This window comes from Ambystoma mexicanum, chromosome 11 (genome assembly GCF_040938575.1).
Source record: "Ambystoma mexicanum isolate Mex_15411 chromosome 11, UKY_AmexF1_1, whole genome shotgun sequence".
In the NCBI taxonomy this organism is placed as follows: Eukaryota; Metazoa; Chordata; class Amphibia; order Caudata; family Ambystomatidae; genus Ambystoma; species Ambystoma mexicanum.
In genome coordinates, this window is record NC_090934.1 from 351,913,224 (window position 1) to 351,931,756 (window position 18,533).

Sequence of the window (18,533 nt, forward strand, 5' to 3'; positions counted from 1 at the left end):
TTCATTTATAGATTCACTCAATTTTAATTTTATAGCAGAACATGAGCAAATGCATTCGCATACACAAATTGCCATGTTCAGCAAAGCAAATCCATTTTTTTTTATTATTACATGCATAATTTGTGGATAGAAAGAATTCAAAAGCATACTGATAACCTTCGGTTTATACGTTATACATTTATACATTATACAATTTGGGGGTTTTATCTTGTGTACTATGTGTCCTTGATCAATGAACAGAACACATTTGTAAAGTTAGCTGAATTTCTTTAATGTGCAGTATGCATCTTAAGCCTTTATTCTAATTTAAGCCATTTTGGAAATTCAAATGTGTAGAAAAAATAGACTTCACAAATGTGGAGCCAATTAAGCAAGACCTAGTGTACTGATTAACTAAACATGTACTATTAATCATCAGAATCAAATGCCATCATCTGTGTTAACATAGTGTTTTATTCTTAAGCATTGGCATTCGGAAAATATCAAGAACTGTTCAATGGCTTAACAGGTGAGAACTGGAATAATGTGCTCCATGGCTGCTTGTTTATTTAACAGTGTATCAGCCTAGCAGTAATTTTGTTTATGAAAGAACACTGTAGTAAAACATGTAAACCATGAACAATATTTTGTATGTTCTTTTACATTTGTAAATTGGACCATGAAAAAGATAAAACAGGTATTGTTCAATTAGACAATTATTTTAAGCGCTGATTGAGTATAGAAACTAGTGATACTCAAGGTTAATGCTTACTGACTATACCAGATGTAAACACGCCATGTTTATGTTTGCGTTTTTCACTAACGGTAACCACTACATGTTTAACATTGTGCTCAAAATACAACACCAGGATTGGATGTCAGTTATCATGTGAAGGAGATGCGCCTGAGTCCAGCCTGTAGAGTAAAGCTCCAAAGAAGAGCAGTCACAGAGTTGCTGAGTTTCCTGGTGAGCAGACATAATGCCGGTCGGCAGAGCTAGGAGGCAGATCCGAACCACATAGCTGTGTTAGGACTCCTGCTGGCCTTGAGCAGCAAGCAGCTTGTCTAATGGGTTTACCCCACCAGTGTAAATCTGCTTCTGGGCCTAAAATGGTCTCTTTGCCAATTTTTCAAAGTGTTTTTTGCCAGCATGCATGTTTTTAATCGATGTTATTAGGTACATTCCTTTAGATGTCATAGGTTTTGGATAATTCCAGCCCTTTCCATTTAATGGATTTGTATAACTTCACCTGTCTCGTGGTGCACCAATCCTGTCAGCACTACTGTGAGGATAAAGGTGTACTGTGCCATATTTATGATGGCCATACTCATTGTTTATTGGTTGTAGGCATTAGATTCGTAAACGTAGACAGGAGAAGAGTCAGATGCCATGAGCACATTCAACCACATTATTGCTAATATTGAGGTCTGTATATTGTTTGATTATGCTATTACAAGTCAAAATGTTTGCTATTTTATTGCTAAAACTGTACAGAGAATGTATTGATGACATACAATGTTAATCATTTTCACAAGTGTTAAAAGAATTGGCTCCTAGATATTCTTGAGGCAGGCCAGTGACGATATTGCTGACCAATAGCAAAACTGTCGTGTTCCCAGGGTAATGGCTCCTTTGGCACTAAGGTCCAGTAGGTCCTTCTCAAGGTTATTGATTGCGGTCTGGTGCCCGCTGTGGGGTTCTGGTAAGGAATTGGATTGGTCCTGTATGTACAGTGGCTCCTGTTGGGCCCTGGTCAATTAGATGCAAAACGCAGATTGCAGGAAGGAAAACGGCTGGGGCACCGGACCGCAACCAATACCCTTGAGAAGGACCTACGGGTCGAAACACGTGTCGGCTGACCACATGGGGACATAATAACCTCGTCTGTAGCTTTAACTAAGGGTGTTACAAAAAACCAAATAAACAAACCCTTTCACAACCAAGCACAATAACGCATAAATCTGCGTGGAAAATCAATTTCTTTTGGAACCAATAAAGGCAGGATATCCAGGTTATCCCCCCTTTTCTCTACCCTCAAAAGAAGAAGGGGGATACCATGTCTCGGCCAATGGTGCAATAATATTCTCACGTGCCATGATATGCTGCCATCCCCATGCCACATGAGGAGAGTTTACCACTGGGAAAGGAGTGATGACACCATCGGATTCATCACAGGCTTTACTAGCAAAAGCCTGAAGGTATGGAGGTTGTACTTAAATAAGAAAGCAGTGCTCCTGATCAGTGATGGTTCTGCTCGGTCTGTCCCCAGCATATCAGGAGTGTACCCATTACATATCGAGGCAGCAGCATACTTAATATATGGTTAAAGAATGAAATAGGCTTTTGTACACTTTAGGGTGTCTTATTTTAATAAATGTACACTTATTGCCGGTTGTTTTTCATTTTGTGGTGTCACTTCCTGTAAGGTCACCAGAGAAAAAGGTCATATGACATCACGCTTCATAGGTCATGCAATATCACTTCTTCTGATGTCATCAGGCATGTGATGTCTCTTTTACTACCCCTGCAATTTAGGTGAGTGAACATTCCTGTGCCCACTCAGAACTCCCTTAATGGACCGTCATTGACCTAGTCAGATCTGCTATCCCCCCTACTTCTAATCAATCATTCCATAAAATACATGCAAAGGTCAGCACAGGGAATACTGCCTTCCTCTTGGTCTGATCAACCAACCAACATTCTAGAGCCACATTCGATTTGGGGTACTTTTCCCTGGGCCTACAAGTCATATGGCTGTTGGATTTCTTTTAGGGACTGTATGCTTAGATCCAAACCACTTTGCAACTGTTGTTGTGCTGCTAGACACCCCAGTAACCCTCAACACAGTCTGACCTTGTCCATTTAAAATCACACTGTGCAAGTACTTCTGAGTAGCAGCTGTTTCAGGGGGTGTCCTGCAAACCTTCTGGGGAGATTAGGGCATGCCCCACCCTACCTCTTGCACGGTTGGTTTATCTACGTAACCTAGAGGATTATGGTGACACTGTGCAGGGGAGCTTTCCTCTGCTTGCTAAAGAAATCCCCCATTGTGTATCTAAGTTATATTCCCTGCAGATGCCTTTGGGTCTGTTGATTCGGAATTCCAATGCACTGTTAAGCCATGCACCACCTGTGGGTAAACCTGCCTTTGCTATTTCAGGCTTGTTTAGGTGTTCCTTTGTGATAGATGTAGTTTGGAGTTCTCTTCCTGGGTACTGGCCTGAGTGTGTGATCGTTTAATGTCCCAGCAGTGGTTTTGGTTTGGCTCTAGTACTAAAAAACCACTGTGGCCTGATTTCCAGAGTGTGCGACATTGGTGTGCACTAGTTAGCTGATGTATGTCAGAGTAGCATGTATCAAACACGTGCTCAGGAAATGGTAAATAAACCATTCCCAAGCTGACTTAACCCCTAACCGCATAACCACCCATGTAGGTCTTCTTACACGACCAGCATCTTCCAGCTCGCTTCTCAAATTAAGACACAACATCCTTCCTTTTGTCATAAACTGCCAATGCCCCTATTGGAAGTCTAGCCATTATTACAGTACCCGCCTCCCCAGTTTTCTCTAGGAGTATGGATGATTCTACAAATCAACTCAAATGCATGAATCCAATCAGAGACAACACTGACCATGTAGTATTTAGAAATGGCTTTGTTCGGTATACAGAGTTTATGCACTGCATTGCTGGTCTGGTTTATCAATCCTCACTGGGTGTGCTGGTCCAGCACGCTGCGACACGGTCTTGACCCGGAGTTTAGATACTTCATACAACCTCCTTGGGTTTTCTCTCTCGCAGGACCAGGCTTGTTGTGCTCGACCTATTTCAATGGCCAGCGCATGCCTAGTGCTTGAGCTAGTTCGACTAGCTGGCCCAAAGGTGCTCACAGTAGCTGCACAATGTGTATTCTTCACATTTTTGAAAAGGCACACACCAATGTTTAATGTTGACATCTTTAAATGCATTTATTCTTCATTCTCTCAAGCAAACCTCTTCCCTCTCAGTTTGCATAGTCTGGTGGGGAAAAAGTCACAGCTATATTGCGCTTACTTTTCAGGTTCCATATATGAAATATCGGGCAATGAAGTTTCTTTGTCCACCGGAGACTTGGTGAAAATCATCAGCTTCGAGCTGCAGAAGGTCACGTGTGTGGATTCCCATTCAGGAACATCAGTGGATCTGCCACTAAACTTTTCAGGTACAGCGCCCTCCTTTATTTCTATTGCATTTGAATATTTTTACTTTTACATTGAGAGAGGCTACATTATATGCTTTGCATATTTATGATTGATTATTTATTGGAACTTGGTAACACACTGATGCAAAAGGATCCAGAGTTACACTTGAGGAAATTCTCTGGCAGAGTGCTAGGATTTCTCTGATCAGAAAACTAGGAGGACATGATTCGACACGTGTATTACCCTCTATACAGCTGACTTTGCTGCCATTGACTTTACGTGGCTCGGCCTAAAGGCAATGCGCTGTTTTCTAGATCCTGCAAATCGCCAGTTGACCACTCCTCGCAACCCTCCCCTGTTCTCTGAATGAACTCTCTCACTAAGGACCAGGTCTGGACTGTGAACCAAAAGTGGCCCTGGAACTTCTTTCAAAGTGGCTCCATATTACAAGATTCCAGAGAATGTAGCGAGCAATACCAAGCCCTTTGCGTAGGGTTTGGGGGATTGTCCCTCAAAGAAAATGAGGAGAAAAAATGGGTCTGAATCGTGACATTTGCAGCGAATTTGTCCCTATATAAAGAGGAAAAAGTAGTTAAAAATAACAAGAAACTGATAGATTTGTTAAGAGTGAGGAATAACATACTGGAAGCTTTCGGGGCCCAGGCCATCGTAGAAACATCAAACTACCCATGAGGGGATGCACAGACTGCCGACGTCCACCGAGGCCATAGGCCGTGGTGCATTGGCAGGGCGGCCCAGATTTGCTGGAGGGTGAGGCTGCCCAAACCTGCCTAGTGGAAGACAAGGGCCCAACTGGATAGGCACTGGAAAAACCTTGTTGGAGCCTTTCTGCACTAGGGGAGGTGCGAGGGGGCAGGGCACCCTTCCTGCTAAAGCAGTCAGAGGCCTGACCCACTCTCTTTGGGCGCTGGTGCAGCTTGGCCCACCATCTCCCTGCAAACGCAGGATTCTTAACCGGGTCCTGACCCCATCGGCGCTGGGATTTCCAGCTCGCTCTTGATGCACCCTGATGTACTGATCGGCTCTGCTGGTCCACGGGGGCTTGTTTCAGCCTTGGCTGGGTCAACCACGTCGGCAGCCATCTTGCAGCCTGGCCCTCCAAGGAATTAAGGAACCCATCCACAGGCCAGCTTGTGAGGGGTACTGGGGTTGACTTGCTCCTGGCATTCCCAGCACTACGGCTCTCTGAACAGCCCCTGGGTGCCTGCTCTAGTCATTACTGTGTTCGCCGGCGAGGAGCCGAGTCCCTGAGGCACACTCAGCAGAACCCTCTGCAGGGCCACAAGTATGTTAATTCTGGTGCAGGCTGAGTTCAACTGACCCGCACCCCATTCTGGCCTTCCAGGGTCTCCTAACGAACCTGTAGCTGGCAGGAGCATCCCCTACCTAGTGGCACTGTCTGCTTTCAGACCTTCAATGCACAAGATCAGCCCAAGCTACCTTCATACCTCCAGCTGCAGCATAGAATGTGCTAATCCATGGGGGGCTTGTGACAGGGATCTTTCCAGGCCCTTGGTTAAGTAGGCAAACATCAGCCTCAGCTCCCAGCCTAAGCGGCCGCCTAAATGGTCTCCATCCCCTGCAAGACTTTTGGATACACTTCCGCCTGCCCTGTGTTGGAAAGTCTTGGAGGGTGGGGGGATGGGGCTGTGGGGAGACAACAGCGGGGAGGCTGCCTGTTGCCTCCTCACAATCAAGATGGTGGCACCTTGGGAAGGGCCTCGGGAGGCTAGAAAAATGTGGCAGTACACTGTGTTCTCTCCTGCATTTCCAACCACCGGATTGCCCAAGCGCCATTCCCTGGGTGTTACTATTCAGCACCATCACTTTGTGGCATATTACGCACTTTAATGCGCCATATTCCTACCAACCAGCATACGTGGAAGGTGAAATGGGTGCCTGTGCTGCTCATATTTTAAACAGCTCTTTCTCAGAACCAAGGTTCTTGCCTCCAATAACCCATGGCATGCAGCTTCTGTAATGAGTGAAGTCTCCAGACTGCCCCTTTTCCTCATATGCCAATTCTCAGATCTTTGATGTACATGGGGTACAATATATCTATTTAAGAGGGGGAGGGGGAGAACTGACTCTGCAATGTGAGAAAGTGAAATGGAGCATGTCTACAAGAGGCCAATGGTAAGATCGTAGAGAGAGAGGACACCAGATTGTTTTTCCTTGCCTACCACCTTACACTACACAAAAATCTCCCATAGACGGCCGCCGCAGGCCTATCCATTGGCACATCAATACTAATTAATCTATGACTAAGTACTCCTTAATAGCCCTATCACAGTGTCTCACAAAAGCAGTTAACCAAATCCAAATTCTTTAAGACCTTGAGCGTCCCCTTCGGAAAACATAATCCCAAGTGTTCCCCCCAGACCCATAGAAAACAGATTGGTACTCAGGTCCAAGCCACTTCCATCTGCGTCCATCAACACCTCAGGTTTTGCTTCTGCCTTTCCTGTTATCCCACCAATAACCCCTTGTTTTCTTACAAAGCCAAGCATGGCAGAGGGACACTATATAAGACCACTGTGCATTACAAATCCACTTGACTACCATTGTTATCATTACCATTACTGCAAATACTCACACTAGTATAACAGTCTATTTGGTGGACAGTGTTGCAATACAATGCTTTTTTATTTTATCCTAAAGTGTTATGTAAGCACCTATGGTAGGGTTTAATGGACCAGGTACCTAACCGGTGCTAAACCATGCTGCTCGACTCATTACAAGTGTGCCGGTTACGGGACCGGCACACTACGACTCTGCGGGCGGGAGCCATCCTGCCCGCCAGGGCCAGACCTGGCGGGCGGGACGGCACCCGCTCGCAGAGTTTCACGGAAGCACTGGCACCGTTATTACAGGACCAGCACACTACGACTGTGCAGCGGTTGCCGCCCCGCCTGGCAGGTCTGACCCTCCTTGAAAAGGCGCCAAATCCGCAGAACCACATTCAGCCATGAGAGAAATCTTGCTGAGAACCTTCTTCATCGGTCCCTGCTGCAAAGTCCCTTCTGAGGTCTTGTGTTCAGTCTCCAGGACAAGGAATCCACTGACCGAGTATTTGGCTGCAGTCCCTGAAGTTCTCCTGCTGCAATCTCTTCTTCATTGCTGAGGTACTGTGTTGGCTCGGGTATTTACTTACCTTAAGCCTTTTGGGATTTCTGTGTAGTCCTGGGGTGTTTTCTGTGATTGGGAGGTCCCTCACACAGTGCACCCAGTCCCACTGCTAGAATCTTGCTGGGGTGTCTTCTGTGAAGCCCCTGGACCCTCTTCAAACTCTAAAAGTAAAGTACTCACCTGTTTGCCCAGTTTTCCCAAGGAAACTCTTGACTTTTGCTACTAAAGAACTTATTCTAACACTGCCTGTTCGTCATTAGTCCTAGTGACCACCCTTCTGCCACTGAGAACACTCATGCTCCAAGATTAAGGGAACGACTTTGAAGGGATTGGGACTTCTGCCTAGAAAATAAATCAAGTGTTTTACTTACTTGTAAAGAGTTGGTTGGTAACTGTAATTCTAAGAGTGAACAGTTACAAAATGGCTTACTGATCTTGAATGTGTGATGCACTATTCTTAAAAGTATGGTTAACATCTTTTTCTTCCTTAGCCACTGTTTTGCCAGTCTAATAGAAAGTAGATGTGAAGGTATTTTACTCTCCTGTGATTAGGTTGTGCCTCTATACAAAAGTTTAATTTAATATTTATTGTGATATAGTTTACATTATAAACTTTACACAAATTTACATATAGCTATATACATATGTACACATATAAAATATAACTAAAAACAACAGAATAGCAAAATAGCATAAGAAAAAAATAAAAAATAAACCATGAACATATAATTGGAAATCTTGCTTCCAGGTAAAACCATAACACGATTCTTAAGCAGCTTCGTATAAGGTTATACCCAAACCAACTTCCACTCTCAGCCAGATGTTATACAATGCTATCAGCAGACTCATACTATTGGAGTTAACACAGTGGTGCCAGAAAAGTTCTTCCATAATGTCCTCATGATTATGAACATATCTACCCAGGAACGAATTGATCGCACTGGTCATTACAAGGCATTCTGTTAAAAGATGCTTAGGTGACTCTAACTGATCTTGTAATTTACACAAACGGCAAATTCGCAAATCAGCAGCGATTTTATCCTTTCTCCCTGAGATCATCAACGTAGGCAATTGTTCCAGTCTGAGCAATAGAATAAAATGTCTAAGCCTTACTGATGGACTTTTACAAAAGTAATGTGTTGGTTTCACCAGATTATTTTCTGTAGGGTAATTGTATGAGTGTCCTCCAATTGTTGGTATCACCAGGTTAGTCCTGTTAGGATAACTGTATGAGTGTCCCCCCCCAACTGGGACTTGCTTCCCCTGACTTCTGCTAGCCTGTCCTTAATAAGTCCACATTAGGTTGTTGCCTACCTGGAATAACTATTCAGTAAAGTGTGATATTGATTTTTACTTACCTTATGTTAGCTGTGTGCCATCCAAAATAAGCTACCAGAGTCATTGCTTACCTCAATCTGGGGTTCCCTGATTTCAAAAACATCTGTAATTGTATGTTACATCCTTAGGTTTTACTCACCTGGTATAACTGTGTGTTCTGACAAAAGTAGTTATAGGTTTTTACTGCACCTAGGATAAGTGTTTCAATATTCACCAAAAGTATATTGTCCAGTTGATTGTTTATGTGATTTGTTCCAAGAGTCACTGTACAACTGGAACAGCCTACTGCCCTTGTATTACTGAATGTAATCTGAAAGTAACCATTGGCCTTGTACTCCCAAAGAATAGGCTTCACCTATACTAAATGTGTATTTTGACTTCCCTAGAACTACTGTTAGGTGTTCAAAATAAGTGTTATACTTGGTTCTGTGTGCTTTCAAGTATAGTGTTGTGTTTTATGTCATGATTTTATATAATGTTTTAGTACTTACTTACCCCTAGATTTATCTGGTCATACCTGTATTCAAATAAATCCTTTATTTTTACAATACATAGTGTTTCAATGTTTCTTTGGATCATTTGTATTACAATTTCACTTGTACTGTATCTACTGCCCTCTCTCCCTCCTAAAATAAGCCTGTCTGCTCTGTCTATGCTACTCTGAACTCAGGTGGTACAGCCTTATACTAAGAGTGGAGTCTTGTACTGCCTCAGTTGAATGGTTTTACTAAGCCCTTAGTCGGACTTCAGAAAAACTGTCCTAACAATGGAGACTTACAAAATTACTGGCTCCGGGAAGTCAGGTACCAGTAATATTTTTCGAGTCTGGCGGCAAGCCGCCGTTATCACCGACAGGCTTACCGCCAGATTCGAAATGAGGCCTCTTTTCCAAGACACGTGTGTTTCCCCTGAGCTATTCTCCTGGCCCAGATTGTTGTTATAATGGCATTATAATGACTGAGGTCTTCTCTTTTTAGATTGTATTGGTTGGTATAAATACAAAAATTTAAAAAGAGTGGAAAAAGCACTGTTGATATGTGTTAAATGATTAATATATATGCACTTGCTAGAGTATGCAACTGCCTTAAAATGGAAAAATATTATCAATTGAGGGTACATTAGATCACATACTCTCGCACTCGTGGACATGGCACTTCTCCTTACATAGAATCTAAGGAAAAGACAAAAGTGGAAGGTTTAGGAGATCATATAATCTATGACAAACTACCTGTAAACTTGGACAAAATGGAAGGACAAGATAACCAAATCATTATTCTTGCACTCTGCCGCATGTGCACTGCATTTCGCCACTAAAAGTGTCTTGCGTTCAATATTAAATCCAAAATCCCCTTCCATATGAGCCACATTGAATAATCGCTCTTATTACAAGGGAGAGGGGCTTGATGAAGAATTGCCCATGAGTGAACTGGCATTCATTAATCAATATAGCATGCCAGAAGCAGGTCATGTTGAGGCACCCAATACTACAACACCTTTTCATCCAAGACCACAATTCAAACCACTGGGTTTCTCAGGGCCTCTATAATTTGCGAACGACAAAGGCCATTGATGATCCGCCTGCTGCAGTAACAATAGTTCTAGCATCAATGGAGTATACAACTGTACTTCCAGTCATTTTAGAAAAATGTTTTTTGTCATCCAAAGTATAATCATTTTACTAAATAGCTTGCCTTGGGTATTGATATTGATATTTTATTTCTATTGCGCTCGTACACAAGTGTTTCAGAGCGCGACAAGGCAAGAGAGGGGAACAGGGGACAACAAAACAGCGATCTTACTAGGCCCAGTGAAATTAAGAACGCGCAAGTGCATGGGAGAGGGGGAGGGGAAAAGTGCATGGAAGAGGGGAGAAGTGGAAAGTGCGAAGCACAGGAGAAACTGATAAATAATAATAAATTAATAAATAATAAAGGCAACAAACAGTGGTAGTGCAGCCAGCAATTTGCAAATGCTAGGTTTAAGGCAGCAGACGGGGTAGGTCTGATAAGTGCAGGAAGAAAAAGTGGGGGCTGAACGGGTACAGATACAGACCCCAGTGCAAGGGGTGGCCCGGAGGCAGTGCGGGAGGGTGGCAGGGTGAGCAGGTATCTGGGCCTGGAGGACAGAGGGTGGCCAGGTGCACAGTGCCAAGAGAGAACAGATCAGCAGGAGAGAGGAAGAGCAAAGGCAGAAGAAAAGAACAAGGTCTTGAGGTGTTTCCAGAACCGGAGATAGTTCCCCTCAAGTTTTAGAGTGGAAGGGAGGCTGTTCCAGAGGGAGGCCCCAGCCGAAGACAGAGATCTATACCCAGCTCGTTTCTTTGAAAAACGACTGACCCTGATGGAGAAGTTTTTTTTTTAAAACAGGGAATCCAACAATATAGCTTTAGAGAAAGTGCTGGGCCCTGTGCTAAGTGCTCCAGACCTGCAATGTAAAGTGTCAAGTTGGTAACTAATGTAATGTGGAGATTGTAGTCTCTTGACTCTTGGTATGGATACTGTTCATTGCCTCCAGTTTAGCTCGGGTTGTGTCCTGAACTGTGGATCTTCACAGAAAATAAACGAGGAACCTAGGAAAGGGCGGCAATAGGCAGAAGATATGGGATGTGGATTGTGGGTGTCCAGGAGCAGCACCCTGTGATTCGGTAAAATGACTTCAGCCTGTAGTTTATCTTTGCACTAAGCACTTTAAAATGGTTAAGATTAAAGCTCAGATAATTGTATTTCCAAATATGCCGGCACAATAGTCAGCTTCCCCCAGACTGGATTGGTTTGATTTGCTAATTAAGAAATGACTTCACAGAAAAGGACATCGCAAGGAGCATCATAGCGTTTACATGGATTCCTAATGAATCCGCCAGCAAAAACTGTCAGTTTCCAAAGCAACTGATAGTATCTCCTCCAGCAACAAAATCAGGTGCTGGAGAAGATGCTTGCGGTTTTGTATGGCAAGGAAGATGGGGCTTGCTGAAATGCTAATTCCAATTTGGAATCGGCCCTGCGGATCATGGTCATTTTTCCGAAGGCGATCTTTCTGTGGTACATGAATCCGTGAACAGTATTATGGCTCCTGCCTGCTCTCCTAACCTTTTTGCCTTTGTGCCCACTGCGAGGTGTGCCCCATGGGCCTCTCCCCCTCCTACTGCACATATCTCTGGGCCTCAACCCATAGCTTGTTTTTGAGGCGCTCACCACTCTCATAGCCTTTCCTCCTTCATGACCCTGGCTCTTTTTCGTTTGGCTCCCTTCCTTTTTCCTCTGCTTTCATGCTACATGGTCCGCCCATCTCCAATAGAAATCAAAGGCATTCTCAGTAAGATTGTTTGCAGAATAAAAGCTGCAACACAATGGCCCAATCTGCACTCTGAAAAAAGGATTTAAATTCCATTCAGTTGAAAATACTGATCTCAAGCAAAATTACCTTCCTGGCCAGTTGGTTGTACACATTTAATGCGTTAAAGGCTAGCATGTACTTACCAAACTTTGTCGAGAGCTCCAGCAGCAATTTGGGATCTTCCTCCTCCACAACCCGCTTCACAACTTGATCAGTTATCACGTGGAACTTTTGTAAAGCACCCACCAAGTACAAAGGGTTGTTCACTGCTGTTGTCCTCATGTAAAGTATATTTGATCAAAGAGTTTCCCTTCTTGTTCAATAAATACAAATGCAAGTACATTTTCCCTAAAGTCCTTAAACGACTTATAATTCCGCCTGATCACCTGATCCTATTATTGAAGAGACTACAGCAGTCTTTGGGTATTTATACAATCATTAATATAAAGCACTTCTACCTACATCAAAGATTTAGCTGATTTCTGTATACAAATCAGAATGCTACATAATATTACCGATAGATGAACCAATGATATAACCCGTCTGTATACATCCAACCCACATGATGATGGCCTACACACAGTAGAATGGTTTGTGTTACAGAAAGATAGGAAAAATCGACCATGTATGGTTTTCATGCTGCAACTATTACATTTTTTGTTATACTAACATTCTTTTTATATTCACTGATGCTTATTATGTACAGTTAATTGAATGCGCTGGGTGGCCAACATGTCCTGAATTTATGCATATATTTTCATGTGATTATTTGAAATGTTGTTATTTTAGAATATGGTCTGGGACTGAGATACAATATAGACAGTCTGTTGGTGATCTCAACAAGATGTGACTAAATAAAACGTCCATAAGAAATTGGACAACCTGCAGTAGATTTTCAGGTTCAAACCTTAAGGAATTCTTCTCCAATATTTTGGATAAGATAAACCAGTGACATCTTTATAATATTGTCTGGGACTGAGATAGAAATTGTTAGGTTATGTTATAACAACTTTTAAAGCACAGCAATGGCACAAAGGCATGCTGGCGCTAGGCAGAGGGCCACTAACCAAAGGAAGGGAGACCAACATCCAATAGAAAAAGAGATGGGAAGCCTCTCAACAGTGCCCCAAACATTACTGATTTAACAAAAACGTTTTTAAGGCCTTTTGGAAGTGTAGATGTTCCTCAATCTTCCGAAGAGACATGGGGAGGGAATTCCATAACGCAGGAACAGCCACAAAGAAAGCTCTACCCCCAACTGCTGATTTACCAAAAACTTGGAACCTGGAGCAAGAATTGACCAGCAGACCGAAGATTCTGGGAGGGACGATATCGCTTGATTTTCTGGCAAAGGAAACCAGCACCAATGCCATGAAGAGTCCGGTGGACCAAACACAGGATTTTAAATGTAATCCAGTAGGTAACCATTGAAGCGTTGGAAGCACCTTAGAGTTCCTAGCACATTTAGACAATCCCATAGCCAGACGAGCAGCCTTATTCTGCACAACCTGCAAATGGTGTAGAAGGGTTTTAGGCTGAGCAAAGAGGGTCACATTACAAAACTCAAGGTTCCCCATGACAAAGGTGGAAACCACTAAGCCACAGAGTTCAGCAGGCACAAAAGGGAAAACCTTCCTAATTGCAGGACCGACAGAAAGGGATGCAGCAATGGTAACACCCACATTTTTTACCATTGCCACAGGAGTTGGAAGCGAGCCCAAGGCAGAAGGCCCGAAGGCTGTAGACCAGGAAGAACCCCCCAGGGATGAGCTCTCAGTACCATCACTTCTGTTTTGTCTGCATTGAGCCTGAGCCAATTTCTACGCATCCAGATTCCAATGTCAGACAAGTGGTTTTTCAAACAAGCAGCCGCTGCAATTTGTTCCTGATCAACTAGGAAAATAATTTGCGTGTCATCAGCATAGGCAAATAAATTACCGCCATGAGCATGAATGAGTTTGGCCAATGGGAGCATATAGATATTAAACAAAAGTGGTAAGATAGCGGAGCCCTGAGGGATGCCACAGGTAAGTGTAACTGGGGCAGAAGCAAAAGGAAGAAAGGACAAGGACTGGGTTCTATCAGATAAAAAAGACTGAAACTATTTTTGTTTATTGTATTTGGTAACATTACAAACCTTTACAATTTATAAAACAAAACAACAGTTTATACAAAAGAAAAGAAAGACATTTTGAGTACATATTTACAATCATATTAAAAACATGTTTCTAAAACATTTCCTTTTGAGAAATAAACAATTCTTCCACTACAATTCATATGAGATATTTCACATTTCATTTTTAGCTATATTAGACGTAGCCATGACAAGCCTTATAGAGCACTTGTCCTTAGTATTTTAAAAATGTTACGCTATGAGCATAGAAGATTCATATCTCTCAATTTCTTATCAATTTCACATAATAAAATAGTCAAATTCATTGTCATTTTGTTACTATTACCTATCATACACCTGGACCAGAGGGTCATTCTTGCTAACAATGAAGATGGATCAAAGTAGGATCCAAGAGTATGAAGTCTCAGTGTCTCAAAGTGATCACAGAAAACAACAAGATGCTGTATAGATTCAATCACAGAGACCTTCTGACAGAATCTACAACACCTAGTTTTGATGATTCTTTACACCTTCCCCATTGGGCTAATCTTTCATTGGTGGGAAATTGATTTAATCTAAAACGGAGATATAGGTTTCTACCTGAAACTGATGGAAATTGTATAAGATAGCTCGGAAAAGTACCCCATTGTTTTCTAATCTGAGCATATTCCTGATATGTGATATGATATGTGCTATACCTGCTTATTCTGTCCGATTGACAACACCAATTATATAGCTGCATTCTCCTTTTGCAACTAGGTAAACCCAGAATTAGATGATCCTCTGGGATCAGTGTATCGAGCATGATATCCTTCATTTTTTCAACAAATGCCAATATGGACTCTGGTTGTTTAAGCAGTATCAGTTTGTTTAAGTTTTCGTTAAGACTATTAGCGGGTGGCTTTAGGCATTTAGCATAGTTATTAAGCATCCGCCAGTGCCATTTCATGGATAAAGGAAGAAGTCCTATTTCATGTCTTATGATGTCATTAGGGATCGAGGTAGCCAGACCCAATATTTGCTTCCATATACCACCTTGTAGGGAATCGAGAACATCTTCAATTTCATAGAGACATATATCCAGAAAATACAAAATGCATGGTTCCACTTTAAGTAAATAAAATTGCAGAACAGGTAATATAGAAAAACCACAATATTTTCTCATGATGATTTTCATCTGGGAGATTAAGGGCCTAACTTTTTCATGCAGTTTCATTTTCCACCATTGGAGTGAGTACATGTCGGACAAGGTGTAACCAAGATATTTGACTGATTTTACTAATTCAATAGGAACACCATCCATAAACCAATTAAATCTGAATGCTTTTTTTTCCCGTCTGTAAAAACAAGTATGTTGGATTTAGACTGATTCACTTTTAGATTGTTCTCAGATGCATAAAATGAAAAGGAAGTCAGTTTATTTTGAAGACCAAAGGGAGTTTTATCGAATATTAATAGGTCATCAGCAAAGCCCATGTAATTGAGCTTCAACACCCCCAGGTTCACAGGGAAATTAATGACATCTTTCCAACAGTCCTCGATATCGCAGATATATAAATTAAATAATACCGCTGCAAGAGTGCAGCCTTGTTTTAGACCAATGGCAGTTGGTATTTCCTCTGTGGTAGCCCCTTTTCTATTTAATCTGACCTTATAATAGGTCAAAGTATGCAAGAGGGCAATAAGAGATACGAAGTACGAGGGAAAACCCATGTCCAGCATTTTCTTCCACAATAGTTCCCTCACCACTGTGTCAAATGCTGAACTCAGGTCGAGAGAAGCCATATAAACTGCACCCGTGTGATTATGTTTGGTGTTCCATTGAATGTGTGATATAATTGTAGCATTTAGGGAACATCCCATTGAGCGACGAAACCCAGTTTGATATCTTGATAGGGTAGCATTGACACTCATATACTCCAGGAGTTCCTCTAGAATAAGATGACAAAATACTTTCGAGGAAACATCCGTAAGAGCTATTGGTCTAAAATTATTTGGGTCATTAATGGGGCCCTGTTTATAGATTGGAATTATTGTAGCGGCACACCAAGATCGAGGTAAAGTTTGAGTGGCAAATATCATATCAATTCGGTGTTTCATAATACTAGCCCAGAACTTTGTGTCAGATTTAAATAGGCATGCGTCCGGGCCAAGCACTCGCGATGGATTTAATTTCGTAATTGCCCTTTCAACATCATTAAGTGACCAGGGAGTAGTGGTCAACCAAACAATTGTGGGAGGAAGTATTTTTTTTTGGCAATATCAGTAGGTAGGGTAAATTTGGACTTAAAATGATCCACCCATACAAATCCTGCATTAGCATTTTCCTTAAGAGCAGTCTTTTCATGATTGATAGATCTTAATACAGCTCAAATGTTACGTGTATCACATTTTAACAGATGGTACATCATATTTTGATTGTCTGTTAGGTACTGGGTTAATTTGAGACTCTTCAGTGAGTTTTTGTACGTCTGCAAAATTCTGGTTTTTGCGACCCAATAAGAGTCCCTGTCAGTAACCGTTTTGGCAAGATGTCTAAGCTTTGCATTTTTTATTTTCTTTAAATTGAATATCTCGATATTACATTTGTGCTTATGTATTTGGTTAGAACTGACAAAAACCATCTGCTTAGCTAAAGCGAGTAAGTGAAAGTTAGTTTGCTTAGTTAGAAGTGCATCCATAGAGGGTGCGTCCATGTTTTCACAGGACAAATTGTCCATAATTGTCGGATCATTTTTCATCCGCCAGGTAAGCTGATTGCACGTTGATTGAGACCATCTAACTGACAGACCTGGTCTGTCCGTATCCACAAGAGTGAGGGCGGGACAGATAGCATAACCCCATTCCCCAAATTCAAGTTTAATGGAAATTGCACAATGGTCTCCAAAACCCAAATTTTCAATTGTGATCGGGTCACACAGTTTATACAATGCCATAGACAGAAAAAAATGATCAATGTGAGAGAATAACCCTCCTCGAGACCAGGTATACGGAGATATTTGATCATCAACTTCAAGCACCTGCATGTCCCAGTTCAGGAAAAATGTAACCCATTTTTTCCCATGCCTAATGGTTGGGGCAGAAGATGACAGTTTGTTTCCAACTTTTTGTCCTTTATATAAACAAGAAGAGTTAAAGTCTCCTCCCGCTAAAACACCAATATTCGCATGTCTACCAAACGCATCTTCTAAGATTGTGTCAATTATACCCTCCAACTCATTGTAGGTAGTAGTAACCCTATTCCAATACACACATAAAATCAGAATTGGGTTCACATGATTCGAGGAAGATGATAACTCAACAGCAATCACAGCATCATCATTGAATACCATTTTAGAATTAAGCTTACAGGAATTATTAATAAGGATGGCCAAACCTCCTGAAGGCCTCCCCAACTCCCCTCTTTTGGCACACTGAGAATGACATACAAAGCCTTCAACATTAAAATGCGACATATGCATTGTCTCTTGTAACAAAATTACATCCAAATGACAAATATCTTTCGCTGTGTCCCACCATCTAAAACAATTTGCCAGACCACAGCTGTTCCAAGAGCGGCATAGTATATTAAACTCCTTACAGGGTTGATTAGGGGGGTAGCATAGTTATTTTAGAAACAGCATTGGATAGAGTACTGTTCAGACCATTCAAACCATTCAGAGCAGCTGTCAATGCCATTAATTGTTTGATCATATCGTCATTAGAAAACATTGTTGCACCAGTTACCCCATTTACTTGGTCATTTAGCAACCTTCATTAGTGGCATTTCGAGAAAAGTTTTAGCTTCCAAATCAGTTTGAAACAGACAGGGTAGTAAACCAACGTACATAAAGTTTTCCCTCTGCTCCCATACCAATTTCATAATCAACAATGAGTGAAATCCACAACTCATTCTATTATTATGGCATGGGGTTATTGTCACCCAATCAATATCATCCGAACAGAGTGTTCTTAACGATGGAATAGAATGCAATGCTTTTAGCAAGGAGGAGCGATTTAGGTTGATTTTACCATTAATTTTCGGGTCGCTTTCCCATCCCAGGATGAGTGGCATTTCAGGACTGATTGAAGCTTCCCTATTTTCCCTTATATTCAAATCAACACTTTGAGTATCAGGTACCCTCCCTTCTGTAGGCACCAGGTCAGTAGTTGATTTATGCAACACTTCCCCTACCACCACAGGCGGGTTAACAATATTTGTAACTTCTGCAGTACTTGGGATCACTTTATTATTAGAACTGGGCAGAATTATATGTGTACCAAGTTCCACATGTTGTTCATCTTTACCCAAGAATGCCATCATCCATGGTTCATCCAACTCATACTGTGAATTTAAGGACTGCTTATTTGGCAAATTCTCATTAGAGATCTTCTTTTTTTTATTCACTGAAGTGGTTTTGTGAGTCATAGGATAGAATTGTGAGAGTGAGGATTGCAAGG

The 18,533-nt window shown here is 41.9% G+C and overlaps 1 protein-coding gene across 3 annotated transcripts in view; it reads left to right on the forward strand.

The window, feature by feature from the left end:
- The window catches only part of THEMIS2 (thymocyte selection associated family member 2), a 465,016-nt gene that overhangs the window by 196,339 nt on the left and 250,144 nt on the right, over positions 1 to 18,533 (forward strand). For all 3 annotated transcript variants that reach the window (XR_011279631.1, XM_069623060.1, XM_069623061.1), the window contains exon 2: positions 4,039 to 4,179. Coding sequence is in view for 2 of the 3 variants with exons in the window: in XM_069623060.1 (XP_069479161.1) it covers positions 4,039 to 4,179 (141 nt within the window). In the remaining variant the exon portion in view is untranslated. The remainder of the gene's footprint in view (positions 1 to 4,038; positions 4,180 to 18,533) is intronic.